This window comes from Bombus vancouverensis, chromosome 7, assembly GCF_051014615.1.
Source record: "Bombus vancouverensis nearcticus chromosome 7, iyBomVanc1_principal, whole genome shotgun sequence".
Classification (NCBI taxonomy): Eukaryota; Metazoa; Arthropoda; class Insecta; order Hymenoptera; family Apidae; genus Bombus; species Bombus vancouverensis.
Window position 1 is genome coordinate 5170331 of NC_134917.1, and position 16565 is coordinate 5186895.

At 31.9% G+C, this 16565-nt stretch overlaps 1 protein-coding gene across 7 annotated transcripts in view; it reads right to left on the reverse strand.

Moving 5' to 3' along the window:
• The window catches only part of LOC117164223 (uncharacterized), a 335191-nt gene that overhangs the window by 93639 nt on the left and 224987 nt on the right, over positions 1–16565 (reverse strand). For all 7 annotated transcript variants that reach the window (XM_076619721.1, XM_033347140.2, XM_033347142.2 and 4 more), the window contains one exon: positions 2130–2279. In XM_076619721.1, the coding sequence (XP_076475836.1) occupies positions 2130–2279 (150 nt within the window). The remainder of the gene's footprint in view (positions 1–2129; positions 2280–16565) is intronic.

Sequence of the window (16565 nt, forward strand, 5' to 3'; positions counted from 1 at the left end):
TTCTGCATGTCACCGTCACGGTAGGTACCTTTGTGAGAACGACATGATAGAGCAGGACGATGTGTCACATGGCCAAGAAACACGCAGATTGAAACAATATCGCGAGTGACAGTATCGTAGATAACCATTCGGGAAACGGCCATTACATGTAGTTCATTGTTACGTGTGGGCGAAGCCGAAGAACAAGGAAGGAAACCTTTGAATTTGTTACAATATCCTGCCAACCGTAGGAAGAGTTCAATTGATTCGAAAATTTATTTGATAAGGAACGTTCATAGGGAGGTTCGTACTGAATCTAGTCTAATCCTAGAAGTTTTAATAAAAGCCCTTGTCAGAGAAATATCATGGAATGGAAATTAAATTTCTAGTAACTGGAGTTTTAGTTATAAAGTTTCTTGTTTCGTTAAAGTATTAGTTAATGTATTATGATTGTAATTTCTGATGATAAAAATGATAATTTCATCTATTTATTCTTGACGTTTAATGCACTCACTGATGATTATGATAAATGACAGAAATGAAAGATTGATGATTCTACATTGGAATATGTTAAATTACGACTAGAGAATTAAAATCGCAATAATCAGAAACATCCGTAGAAGCATTCATAGACTAACGAGGTCACGAAAGGCCAAAATCAACGTATCAGATAAAACTTTTGCAGGGAGTGATCCGTAGCCAATGGCATTTCAGTGTTTTCGGAGCTGTTATCCTCACGAGGATGCCGTCTGGACATCGTCACAAAGGGGTTGGTAGCGACCCGACCTCTGCTCCATTTTCTCGTAAAGTCCGTCACGAATTGCGGCACTTTGAATCGATTCGTCCGACTATTGAATGTAAATGTGCAGTTTCATGGATCTTTATTTTAACGTCATGTTCCATGTAAAGTAACTTCATGAAAAGAAAGGACATCTGTTCCTTAGATTTTTAGGAACATAGAATTTTAGAAATATATCCACGTTTCTGCAAGAAATGTTAAATTCGATAACTGTATTATATTTATGTTGATAACAGAAGAGTTTTTCAATACTTAATTCTAGTTTCTTGTTACAAAATATCAATATTTAAATATACGATCAGATTTTTTAAATTTTTTCGTTATTACAATTTTTAAGATTAAATATACATATAGCTATGATATAATATTTAATAGTTATATTATTTTTACGATTATTTTATTTACTTTTTGTATAAGTATATATTTGATCCGAAATTAGATGAAATTATCTTTATGTGCAAAAATTACATAACACTGTAGAACATAACATTTTGTCCTAACTATTGTTGAAACACTCAAATACGAGGTAAGATTAAAGAATAATATTTTCGTTAAGATAAAGGAAATTAGGGAATATTGGTATTGCTATAAAACTTATCAAAAACCAGAATTGCTCTTTGAGATTCATAAGCTGCTATTATATCGTATATCTTCTATGCTCTTGCTTCAACGGCACGGTCATGAATGTTTACGCTCGCGTAAACATTTAATGACCCGACTAACTTTCGAATATCTTTTTGGTCGTTATCTTCTTTGAGGGCTTTTATGGTTCCGAGAACGATATTTAGTAGAATTATTAAGATGCTAACTTGTATCTAAGAGCGTTTTTAAATCTTTTCCACAGCTAAAAGCTAGACATTGATGATCAAAATTTCAGTTTCACGCAAACTTTTTATAATTTATGTGAAACAAAACTGAAGTTAGATTTCCTGGTATCAAGAAATCGAGAGTAATTAATTGATACTTCTATCTAAAAGAATATTGTTAAAGCTAGAATTACCAAACTAAACTTAAAATTAGAAAAGTTTTTAAAGTAATAATGAAATATTTTTATAGAAATCCATGATTATTATGCGCCACCTTACCATAGCTTAAATGTACTATTGTAGTTTAACAAATTTTATTTCCGAACAGGCTACGTATGTATAGGAATTTTCAAACGAAAGAATACTTGATTTCATGAATAAAAAATAGAGAGGTAGATTTTTATTATTTTATGCAATATAAAAAAAATATCCGGTGTGACTTAGTTGCTAGAATATCTGGCTCTCATAGTATATTAAATACAACAATAATATTTAGAATTTTATTTACAAAACGAACTTTTAGAACAATAAAAGAATCTACTCACTTTCTTCTTTCACGTCGTGCGGCTGAGGACATTGAAGGGATTCGTACTCCGTTCTGCCGAACGATGCGCTGAAAATGGCAACCCTTTGTCCAGGGTGGCAGACAAGATTGATGACGTCATTCTCGCAGGCAACTTTACTTCTGAACTCGTCTGGAACATAAAGGAGCTTTTTAATAAATTCACCGCTCCACTGTTGCTTTTTATTGTCAAGTTCAACGTAATTACAAGTTCAAAATATGATAAAATACAATTTTGTTGTATGAATATGAATGCTAATATGATTAGAAAATCGTAGTCTCCGAACTTCAAAACTTCTAGGTTTTCGTATCTCAGGTTGACAAAATCTTTTTATTTATTTATTTATTTTCTTTTGTTACACTTTGGTATTTTGTCATTTATCTTAGGTAGTAGAAACATCTTCTTTAGGTTCGCAAATTGTGTCATCGTTTGTAAAAAAAAGAAGTGAAATATACATAATTCTACTTTTTCACTTGCTAGTGGAGGAGAGAATGTAACATTAATATTTTAATACCGTTTCATTCCAAAGAGTTTGTATTATTTCCCTATTATATTTACTTTTCACGAAAGAACATGACATAACTTTATCGTTACATTTTTCGAAACATTTTTTGAAAAATGATGTTTGTTTTGTTTTGGTCATAAATATATTGTCAATGTTTATTGGAAAACTGTCTAACATTTTAAATGTATTCATATTTTTTTATTGCCGTTTAAAATATTCTGCAAAGTTTATTTATACTATGCTGTATCGTGAACAAATTCATAGCTATTTGAGTACTAACTCAAACGGCAACTAGTTTTATGACGTCGAAATCTAGTAAAATCTGGGAACTAAGATCTATCTATCTATATTCATACAATGTAATGAAATACGTTCGTTTTTATATGTGTTTCATTGACTTTCATCGGTTTATTAACATTCCAATAAAAATGTCTTCGCTATTAAACAGCAAACTATATCTAACTTTTATTTCAATATATTTCACTATATCACTCGATATAAAATACATTGATATCGGAATAAAAATTTCTTCGTTATTAAAAAATAAACCATATTCAATTTTTATTTTAATATGTGTGCGTTTCTATACCATTCAATAAAAATTGACACTGCAATAAAAAAAATTCGTTTGTTCTGACACTCAAAATGTGTTAATTTCATTCTTGACTGATTTTACGAGCTCGCTATACCTGGCCTGGTCTATACGTGCCCGTTGACAATCGCATAAACAAGTCGAATGGAAACGGTTTTTGCCAGAGATACGGGTTTCGATAAAACCTGCTTCGTCTCGTTACGGTTCAAATTCCAACGAACCCAACCAGATCAGGTGCTCTACCATAACACGTTTTTGTGGTTGCAATCATAGTGTACTCCGTAGCTTTGCAACCTTATTGGTGTAACGAACACCACATTTCCAGGATTTTCACTTGTTTTTACGCAAGGTCAACGCACTTCTCGTACATTTTCTTGAATTTTGCGGATGATTACATGAGGGGTTCAATAGAGGAGCAACATAAATATCAACATTTTTTTTTTAAGAGTCAGGTAAATTTAGAAAATGACGCACAAAATATTTGGATCATTAAGAACTCATAATGATCAAATTAGTAAATTGGAATGTAAAAAATTAATGCATAAAAATGATGATTCTAAACGCTATTTTTTAATATTTCTTCCAGAATTTGTGATTATTTATGCCATCTTTTTCTGGTAAGCGAATATACGAAAGTAAGTAATTTTTTAATATTTACGAGATATTAAATGTTAATTACGGAAATATGAATTTGCAAATGCACGTCAACGTATCCTGGTTCTGATCAATCATTTCAATTCAATGTCATAATACGTTAAAGAAAATCAACAAAAATTTACAGAATAACGAAATGAGCAAATATACAAATAACGAAATATAAATTTCAAATTCAGTTAGAAATTTGACGTCTGTTGGATAGTAAACTAATTCTACGTTGATAATACTACTTTAAGATAATGCGCTTTATCAATAGTAATCTGGCAAGTTAAGAATCAGATTGATCGAATGATAATATTTATGGTATCGATTATCAAGAATGAAATTCTCACGGAAAGAAATCTCATCCTAGTCACAAATTTCTGTCGACGAAAATACATCGTCTGTGAATCAATTTATAGGTATAATGTTTGGATAATTGGGATTCTAAGGTATTAATTTCAAATGTTATGGTATTGCAATTATACTGACAATGAGAAGTTTCTGGAAGCCATTCTATGGATTGCCAAATTAAATTCATTGGATATTGATTACGACAGAAATGATTATGTTTGCTATAATTAGATTATAATAACACGAGTCACAAATGATTTGTATCAATCTGATTTGCCAATTTTATATTTTACTTTGAAAATCATAAGTGTGATTGTCGTAATGAATAATAGTAGGTGACAGTATAAATTGTTCAGGAGAAAATCGAACAACGGGCAATAAAGAAGATAAACTGCACCCATAATCTGAAGATATGGTGTAGGTACTCGGCATGGATTTCGATAAACTGCGGAATTGAATCGTAAATAAAATGATTATCTTCGATATTTAAACCATGCACTTCGTTTTCCTACATGCAAAAAATTTGTGGCTAATTATGCATTCGAATGTTAACTACTTGTTACGTAGTCTGTGTACAGCCTAATATTATTCATTTATGTGCGCGTACACAACGTGTATTATAAAGATATTTATAAAAATATAATTTAGAGAAAGTTCAAGAAATAATTAAAATTCACTCGTATATAAAACTCAGTATCGAAATCTACGAGAGAAATAATATATTGCAGTTATTTACATTTTACGCGAGAAAAATTACATATCTTTATATTTTTTATATCATATAATATAACAAAATTCATGGAATGCAACATAATGTGAAGTTATTTTCAAAAGGAATAGCTTTCCATGCTATAAATATTTGTATAAAATTCAAATAAAACTTCTTGCTAGAATTATTTTAAACCTTAAATCCCAACAAGAATAAAGACACAACAATTTTCAATAAATAATCGGAACACTTAGTGTAACTCGATACATATTATAATTATCTGCCTGAAAGCGTGGTTTCTCCCGAAGTCACGTTTAAAGCGACCTTTAAAAGTACGAATCTCTCGCGCGGGAAACGAACCGCTCTTTTAAAGTCGCCGAGTGTTCTTACACGTCTGAGACAAAGTGTTGTAACCCTACTTCATTGAGCCGTCGATTTACGCCGCCTCTTTTTCGCGGCTTTTCAAACTTTTCAAAGTTTTGTGGTTACAGAAACGCCTCTTCTGGATTTCAAGAAAAATTACGAGAATGCGGGAGGAAAACGACCTCCGGTTCGTTTCCAGCGATTCTTTATTGACGGAAGTGTATGTGAAACGAGCGTAAGAGGCAATTCGGGGAAGGTTCCCAGTGAATGTGGAATATTTGAAAGAAATATTTGGTTAACAGGAGGTGGAATACACTTGGGTGGAAAGAAGAAATAAGGGTGGAATTGTATATAAATTTTGTAGGAATAAGAAGATTCTTGTTAAGGAGATATGATATTCAATCGTTCTTTCCTTTTTTATTATTATTAAAAAAGAAGGATATCTTAAAAACATGATATTAAATATATTTAGAAAAATTGAGAATCTTTATATCTGATAATTTATGACGATCCGGTTTTTAAACCATTTCTATTTTACGATTACAGTACCATAACAAATTTCATCGCCATTGTAAATATTGTATATCTAAATATTTAAAAATTGACAGCAAATCCGGTTTTTACCATTGATAAAGCTCAAAAGCTCAAAAGCATAGAAAGCTCAAAAATCCAAATTTGTTTACCAGTAATGAAACGTTTTTTAGTCGACACACAGGAAAGACTTAATAATTACACCATCAACCAAACAATTGAAGCCAAACTAAGAACTACAAACCGAACTATTTTCAAGCATCAAACTGATTTTCTGTTCTTACTGACGATTGGAAACTTGCAACAAATAGCCTCTTGGACGAGAGAAGGTTACAAAGTAACTCGTCAAGCATGTAACGAGGCTCGTCAAAGGACAAAGTTATACAATGGTTTTTAAAATAAGATAAGAAGACATCGGAACTCCCTTATCGAACTATCTTTCGAGCGAGATATCCAGATTGAAGCGTTAATTGGTAAGAAAAAGACGAAAAAAGACGTCATACTACAGTTGCAAGACGTAATTCCTTCGAGTACTGGAAGCGACAATAGATTTAGCACAAAGCATTTTTACCAAGCAACTGCCTCTTCGATCGACCCAGTTTTGATGGCTTCTAAAGTTTTCGTGTGTGTTGTTACGAACATTTATAGCAATGATCCTCTTTTCAAATCGCCAGAGATCATGTTAACAGAAACAAAATGGAGAATGTGCACACTGTATTTGAAGGGGCGAGTCCAACGTAACTACGATTAATCTCAATAATTATTAATCTCAATAATTTCAATAAGGTCAAGTACCAAAAAAATATAGTACCAAATATTTTCGTGTAAAACTACGTTTTTGGGAAAATAGAGTTTGGGCGTTTTTAGTAACGAATAAGCTCATTAAGCAGTGAAATAATACGTAAAAAATATTATCGTACAGTAACAAATGTGAAAATTCAAGGATATAAAAATCCGAAAATTTAGACTTGAAAATTTCTGAGCTTGACAATTTGAAAATAAAATGCTGTATTAAGCCTTAATTGAAAGATATGAAGATAGGGATGGATTTCTATATAAATTTTGTAGAAGTAAAAATATTCTTGGAAAAAGACGATATAATTTCGATTGTATTTGGTTTGATATTTTATTTCTCTCTAATTATTATTAAAGAATATTAAGTAAGTTGTTGTAAGTACTATCACTTATGAAACACCCTGTACAAGAATTAATTGTACCGTTTCAATCAATTATTAAATGATTGTCACAAATGAAGCGTGTGTTAATTTGACAGATACAAATTCACTGGCATTAGCACGAAAGAAAATGAAAGAAAATATACACAATGCAAGCGGTAATTCAAACGTACTGAATCAAGAAGACGGATACACGTTACACGTGTCACATTGTGCGCCAAAACCAAGCGATGCCTCACGTGTCCGCCGCAAATCTATGCGACGACACACGTGCTACTTATTGCGCTACAACGTCATTAGCTAAACGTGCTTCATTTGACTAATTCATTTTTCTTTGTAGTTGAGTCGAGGATGTACGTAGTTTACGTAGTTTAAATACGCACAGCGGGGATTTGTTCAATAATTGATGAACTTCAGCTTCAGGTTAGGTGTTTAAGATTGGATAATGTGTACCCAGATGAATATTTCAAGTGAGAAATTATCATCTTCGGTTGTTCAATTCAGCAATAGTCAGAAATGCCTCGAAAAGTCTAATCAAGGTAGGCCAATACAGAAATATCATACTCACAATGGACGATGGGACATCCAGAACATGTACTTAGAAGAAGTAGGAATCATTTCCAAAAGGAAAATAAAGACGGAAGCCAGGTCTAGTCTAGACATAGAAAGACTGTTAGAAACTCTCCAAAAACACAATATTTATGATAAAGAAGAAACAAACTTCAGCTTAAAACAATTTGATGGAAAACAGAAAGCCACAGATTGGATATCAGAATATGAAACGGAGTGCGAAAAATTAAAAATCCAGAATGAGGAGAAGAAAATCAAGTGCTTGAAGATGTATTTGGAAAAAATAGAACTAGAATGGTATCAAACAAATACGTTGAAGAATAAAGAATACAACTGGGAATATTGGAAAACTTCATTTCTAAAAGTTTTAGCAACAAGGGTTGGTCTACAGCACGATCACCTGATTTCCAAAATATGACATGATATATTCTATACACAGGGAATGCATATAAATGATAGCGTATAAATGTAATAATTTTTCAACCCTGGAAAATTCAGTGCTACTATTATATGTATTCTTCTATTATTTTTTCATTTTCTTTTTACACTTATATTGAGGCGAAATTATCAAATATTTTATGTAAAATAAGTTATTATTGTTAGACAATTTAATAGAATTACATTTAATTAATATTTCAACATAATTTTAAAAATACTTACAGTAAAAGAAAAATATTTTATGTAAGTGAAACCAAAATACTATGAAATAGCGTATCTGTGAAATAAAAACTTATAAGACAACAAATTAATCTACTTGTGGTTTGAAGCTCTAAAATTAATCAGTATCGCACGTAATCAACGAAATATGTCTATTCGTAGATATTCTAGTAATTTACAAAACCTAGTATAATATGTATATGTTTATATTGCTGCAATTTTACTATCTTAAACTAAAAATAATTCATTGAAGTTTTGCTTTGATACCAAATTTAATTTAAGTAAATGAATTGCCGCCTTGCTGGATACAAATTAATAAAGCTTCTTCCAGGAAACGGTGAGGTTGTTTGGAATTGAAAACCCTTATTCAGGTAAGAATGCAGGTAAGAACCTCTACATCCATTTAACACTTGGACAGATTTAAGAGACGCCAAAATCAAGTGTCAGCGAAAAGAAATACTCGTCGAATAAACTATCTAAGGGTCTATTAAATAAATTCAATCGATATCAGGATTGAACCTAAATCTTCCCCTCAACAAAGAGGAGCACTCTAAAAGAAGTTCTTAACGTTATTCCCTATGTCTTTCTCAATTTACGTTACTCAATAAATTGGCTTAGGGCCTCACTCTTGATTCAAGTCATAATTGAAATAGGATAAATACCAATTATACTTACGATCCAATTTAATTTTAATTTTCTGAACAATAATTATTGTTGTTAGTATTGAGGGCCTTTTATCGACTTTTGTATTTGTTTACTTTGTCAAAAAAGCATTTACAGAAAGTAAAATTTACGTATACAATTTTAATAAATGTAAGCGGTAGAAACATCGTGATTAGCTGAATCAAATGGCTAAATCTTTCAAAATGTTTTCTTATTTTTGTAAATATTCGAGACATTGTGTCAGCATATAAAATAAGAATTACCGGTGCTAATCGTAATTGATAACCTCAACTATTCGTCAGAAACGCATAACGCATATTCACAAAGAAATTGGAGTGTTTTAATTATGATTGTCAGAGCGTTTCGGTTAGCAACGCGAAGAAGGATATTTTATATTGGAGTTAGTGTTCATTGTTTTAATGGATTTACTGTATAACTTGTTCCACGGAAAAAACGTGACTGCATGGAGAGAAAGAAAGAATAAGAGAACGAGAGAAGGAGATGAAAGAAAGAGTATAGACCATGGTATGGTACGCGTGCAGAATACGGTGCATAGTGTATATCGAAGTTGTATTGACCCTGCGAAATCAATAATGACTGGTTGCCACTGGTGTGAACAGCTAGTATCGAAAGTTGCCAGTGTAAAAATTGATTGTAAGCAATTTTATCAGAGAGGCAGAAAAAAATGGCAAACGAAAATTAATACTGTATTTTCAAATCATTGTTAGACACGTACCTATGTATTGCTACGATGTGCCTATGTTACTTTCTGGAAGAATACAAATCAGAGAGTTGCGAAATAATTATTTGTCAATAAACATATAGCTATTTTCATTCGTTGTTTTATTTCTACGTTGACTCTTACAGTATGGAGTAATTCCAAGTAAAGTGATATAATAAAGAGACACCAAATAAAATCATATTTTCATTTCGATAAATATTACACTTCTGCAAAATTCCATTTGTATGAAAATTGTATGATACAAATCGATTTTTCAAAACTAAAATGTCGAGTTTGAATCAAGCATTAATATTTAGTAGGATATCTCTTTCGTCATACAACATCTTCAAAACGTGTTGATACGTTGGAAATAATTTTTGTTGTAAATGAATGTCAATACACTGTCATTCTCGAGCATCATACTTCATGTTCTCAATTTAATTTGTACTTGGTATCAAATCAATGTAATGAAAAAAATAATCAATGGCTTTACATTTATTGGAACGTGTCAAATTGACATATAGGAAGAATGATGGTTGACATTAGAATTGCTTTTACAATTATCAAAAACATGCAAGTGTTCTTGACAGAATTAAGGCTGTCAGTGACAAATAGGTACCCTTAACATGTCTGGTGTAACTATACACGTAACTATTCACATATACACATAGTATATTTAAATACATATTGGAGATCAGTGTTTCTACTGTTACCTCCTCTGGCGAACGAACTACTGACAGCTATTCGAATCCATCATATTAATTCCACCACATTATTAACACACGAACGCTCCACCTTATTATCCTCGTAATCACAGTTTAATTTCCAAATTCTAAACACACGCAACACATACACACCAACACATAGGTTTTTCTGAACGTGCGATGATTAATCTAATCGTTGAATAATTAAACTTAATGACAATCATTCAGTGACCAGTTGGTGATAGACACGAGTGCAAGCGAGCAAAACACTTTCGTTCCGCGTCGTTTATTTAATTAAATGTCGATTCAGGATGTTCAACACGATAACATTAATCTGGCACAAGCAATTTGCACGCTTACGACACGTGACACAGATTTTCGTTCAGAATCCATTCGCGTATCATCGATTTACTCGAATCGATCTCTCACAGCGAAAGATTGTGATCTACAAAGCCAACTGTTTAACCATTCGATCGACAGAATCTCGTTTCATATTCCTACTTTTTTTTTTTTTTCTACCTTTTGTAAGACTCGTTGCAACGGAATCATTGTTGTTTTTTCTGGATCAATATTCCCTACGCGCCACGAAGCATTACAAATTTAGTCTTACGGTTTTACTTATTCGATCGCTTTATAAATAATGGTTTCTTTTTTCAAATTGAAATCAAGAACAATGGAGCTTCTTTTTATAAAATAGGAACTGAAAACTTGATTAAAAAACGCGGTACACAACAATTTTATCGTAATAATGTCTTATCTATTGTTTTCTGAAACTATATTCCACCATTTTAGTAATTTTGTCTAATTGCGTTCACAAAAATATAAATTTGCAAAAACATCTGCAGCCTAAATATAAGAAATCAGAGAACAATCGTACAAAGTAACAAAGAATATTTATATTTACTTTGAAAAATTAAATTTTGAAATTTGAACATTTCGAAACTTTCTCCAACAAACAGTTTCAATCCTCGGAAATAAGCTCTTTCGTGGAACATAGTGTAGTATTTTACATATAGAGAACCGTTTAATACATGCAAGCGTGCCTCCTTAGCACTGTTTGATTAATGTAGGTAACACAGTTGAACGTACTTTGAAATGATTTAATTGTTTTAGTACACGGATGTCACCAGTACGCTGGCTAAGTATGCTGGCGATAGTATTACACACATAACGTATTTAGGAATATTATTGCTTGGAATTGCTCTAACAAAACCATTAACTATGAACAAAGGATTTGTTTACCTTCGAGGTACTTCGGAAGTTACAAGGAGCTTTTGCAACCGTCGCATGATCTCCCTAAAGAAGTGATTTTAATGAAGTTTCAGATAATTAGTGTATAGGAGTACGTATATATCTGTATTCTTATTTAAGTATTTGGATACCAATTATCGTTTAACCACTATTTAATTTATCTTCGCTGACAAATTGATTCGATAAAGAAACTAAAAGTTTCTTAGTCCGTAACGATAAATAAGATTTTATTTTATTTTATTTGAATCGTGTGTACAATTTTGAAATTTTATTCTCTTATTGTATTTCTTCAATATGCATACATACATCAGATATGTCCTAATTTTTAAAGAAACAACGACAGAATTGGAATAATGTCAAACATCTTTAAATTTATTCACAAAACCGAAATATTTTTATATATTTCATAGCTAATCCAGGGCCAATTGAATCCATCTTATCAAAACCAAGACCAGACCGAAAAACGAGACTGTCAAATCAAAACCAGATGAAAATTCCGATTTCATCGAAAAGCAAGATTCCCCGCGTAAATTAAAATTCCACCTAAGGAAAATTCCTGGACGTGTCTTAAATGTCTTTCTACTTTCGAATTCCTCTGAGTTCTATTAGTTGGGCATCATGGTTCGAGTGGCACTTAAGACATCCATGACGATCGATCGAGAACCGTTCAACAGAGGACCGTTTGTCCACTGAACGTCGCTGCATAGACGCGTATACGCCAAGATATCACTTCCTGTATTACATGGAACGGACAATATGATGTAATGCGCGTCTATCCACCAAGCGGCAACGTCACTATCGACATTTGTCACAATCGACAGCTACTGTACAATACTGATAGCCACCCAGCACATAATGTAACACACTAGGTATAAAATAGAAAAGAACTGATCTAACGTTATTTGAGGCAGTCAGAAGCCACATTCATCAACTTTATATGTTAAAGAGTGACGGAAAGTGATTATAGTTATTATTATTCTGCGGATTTTTATGCATTTATTCAAAATTTGAAGATGTAAGGATGCACTGAATACATATAATTCACTTACAGTAGCATACTCATTGTCTTTCAATAGGGGTAACGAACCTCTAAGTTATTTGCTTTTTGAGAAATTCGGAATTAATTATGTACTTAGGTAAAAATAAAAGTTTAGGTTAGATTAATTTTTGAAACACTTACTTGTGCAAATGTTTGGAAAACATGCATACAATATCATAAACTTTAAAATACACGAAACTTAATATCACTCTGTGAAGGATGCAAATAGTTAGCTAAAAAAAGTCTGTGAAACCATGTTTCGTTGATAAATGTTGACTTTAGTCCTTCCTAAGGACTCAGCACTAAGCAGTGCTAATCACTACCCTTAGCAATTAGCATTTAACTTCAAACCGCTTATATTTCCAAGAGGAATCAAAATTTTTATTTCACTGCAGCAATTTAACGGAAAATTTAGCATAACGGAGGTTTTAATAGTTGACTAACTTTAAATGTAGAAATCTTTGACAAATAAGCATGCATCATTGAGCAAAATAATTGGACTAAATTAATTTTTACAATACAATGAATAGAATTTAATAATAAAATAATCTATGGGTTTATATGTACCTATGTGATAATGAACAAAATTCAGACAGTCAAGCGTTTGGTAATCCTTCGACTTTATAAATGACACAACATCTGTAGTATTTAAATCCTTGATGGGTCGTAACGCTAATCACCAAAATATACTTGCGCGTCGTATGTGATGAAACCTACTAGTCTTAGCACGGAAGCAGAAGGACCAGGAAAATGAAATATTAGGGTACCACGTGGTAAGAACGTAAAATAGGGCGCCATGTTTATTACACGGCCCTGTAAAGTACGTATATTAATGGTGTAGGAATGCGACCATACGGATCCGTGCATCCACAATACGGCGACAACCTGTTGCAGTAACAAGCTCCAAGTAATTTTTGCCGCAGGACGCACTAATTTTTTCCGTTCCGTGTTTCACGCTCCATGGACGTCGGTATTCACCTACTACGCTCACCTTGTTATTTACTGTGCTAACGCGCTACATCCGGATGGTCCGCCTTTCCTGCTCGTTGGCCATCGTGGTGACTTAGGGTTTTTGATTAAAACGAGGCCGTAGTAATGGAAGGAAAAGGAATTTTAATAAATGTTGGTGAGAGATATGTAATTCTGAGATATCGGAATTGAATATTCTTTTATCGAACAGGTGCGATTTTAAAATATGGAAATATGGAATTTGTTAATTTTAATGGAATTTGTTAAATCTTCAGCATGGTCATCTTTGCAGTTACTAGAATCGGCCTAATTAAAATCAATTTGCCTTTAATAACATTTAATACTAAGAGGTTTACGATTAAAACAGAATCGAGTTATCAGACTTAAGGAAAATTCCGATGAAAAAGTTGAGTTCAGTCTAAATATCAAATGTTGATATTTTTTTTATTATCATTGAACTAGTTTTGTATCGTGAAACTGGTTAAAAGGAAGTAAAATTTCAATATCCTTTAGGTTAATTATAGTAATTTGAAACATCAATTGCAAGAGAATTTTAATAACCAAGATGATAATAACCAAAATGATAAAATTTCCAATATTATCATATTCATAAAAAATATTGTAATTGTTCAAAATCTTCGATAAGAAATAATCGCGTTGGAACTGACATGTAAAACAATTGCGTAGGCAAATAATGCTGATCTATTACTTGCAGTATTTCAAAATTCCATGCGATTTAATAAAGATGATGCGAGTTATTTAGTGCCGAAAGGGGAAATTCAATAAACTACATACCATATAAAATTCTACAACCCCTAATAACTTATGTGTTCCCTAAAACTCTCATATCACCTCAGACAAACCATACCATGTAAATTCGTAATTTTATCAAAATATAATTTTATAACCATTCAGAAAACATCCAAAAAACATCACAAAATTTACCCATTATTTTCTTTATGTTATATGTATGTAACTTCCACCCAATCGCTTATATTTTACAAAATATCAATATCAAACAACAAGATATGCATATGTATAATGAAATTTGAATTGCCTTTTCATGATCCGCAGAGCAAAAAAGCAAATGTATCTTTTAATTCAGCAGCTACGGAATGTTGAAATGTCGCCGGCGTCGTGAAAAGCGTAACTTCATAATCTCGGGAGTATATTGTAGGATTTGTGTATATTTATGTGATATTGCCACCCTTACCGCACTAGATGAACTCATATTTTAAAAGAAAAATAAACAACGGGATTTAGTTCGATAATCGTACATTCCGTTTAAAACAGAATCTTTACGAATGGGACATAATGATACAGGGTTGCATATTACGTAATATAATTTAATACAATGTGACAATGAAATCGTAAAATTTAATAAAGATATATATGTACTACATACAGATAGTTAATATATACAATTATGTAAGATTTGAATAAAAGTATAGATTAAATTTAAAAATGTTTACTATTACTAATAAATGTATTCACATTTTTCGTTTATTTTTATTTTTTTTTTATGTATTCACATTTACTATATTACTAATATTTAATACATGTAATATCGTGATGTAATATGTTTACAAAGAGTGGACAATAGAGATGTTAATCAGACAGAAAAGACGATTGTTGATTAACTTGAACTATTCATACCAAACGTACAGAAAACAGCGCAATCCACACTCTCTCGGCAACGCCACTCGCAACCTCCGTCTCCGCTCGACTCGCACTCGACTCCTCGACTCGCAACTCTCTGCTTTTCGACTCGCACTCTGCTCCTCGACTAACACTCTGTTGTCCTTTTCCTAGGCCCACAGCACACGTATTCCGCAGACGCTCGTAGCCAGGGTCACGTAGGTCTTTTCCACGAAACTATGCACTTGAAAAGACCGATGACACATTGATGGGCCAGACGGCGCCTCGGCTCTCGCGACACTGTTCATAGTTCGCCCGATATTTCCCAGGCCTTTCGTCCACGATACTACATACATTTATAGCGTAACATATCCATAAATTGTTAAAAATATTATAACTATAAATAACGAATTGCTAGTTGGTGAAACAAAAATAAATAGAAGTAAAAAAGAAATTGTCAGCAATTATATTTAATTTTCTCGATTACAGCAAAAATTCTACCACAATAATTTCGCATGTAATAATTTTGCAAAACTTATTTTCTCATTTTTAGACATAATTATATATAAATATTAAATTTTTATTTTTTATTATACATATCATATTTTTATTTTTTATTATACATATTATATTTTTATATTTTATTATACATATTATATTTTTATTTTTTTCTATTACCATATTTTGCCAAATAATATTTTAACTTCTTTTTAATGTAGCTATAGGAAAAATTCGCAAACAATTTTACTATCTTGTTATGTTTACGAGTACATCTTTCAAGACAAAGCACGATCCAAATGACGTTCATCAATAGAACTACAAAAAGAATCTTCCCAAAGCTACATCGATATCCGTGCTTTTCACGTTTAATTGGGCTAATGTCCGATGCGTTCATAAAAACGGCATCGACAAGTGCTACGAGGAGAAACGACCTCGTCTCGAAAACGGACCTCGCGTTACGTTCGCGCAAATGGGTCTTGACCATTCTTACAATTTGGTTTTTTATATTACATTCGTCATCAGTTCGATTACTTTTGTGCATAGTTTCCTGTACGTTGAGAATATCTCAATTAACGAGTCTTGTGAATTAAGAATAGTGTTTTTTTAAATTTTAAGTAGATTCTAAAACATACATTTCATGCAATGTATATATGTACATGAACGACGTAATATACACATGTACGTATATAACAAACGGCAAGCAATAAGGTTTATATAATAGCTTATTTAATTTCTACTTACTTTAATTTCTACTGTATAATCATTTATGCTGTAAATCTATTGTATGCATTCAGAAATATTCTCATTCTCTGTTATTAGAATGAAGCACATAAAATATTC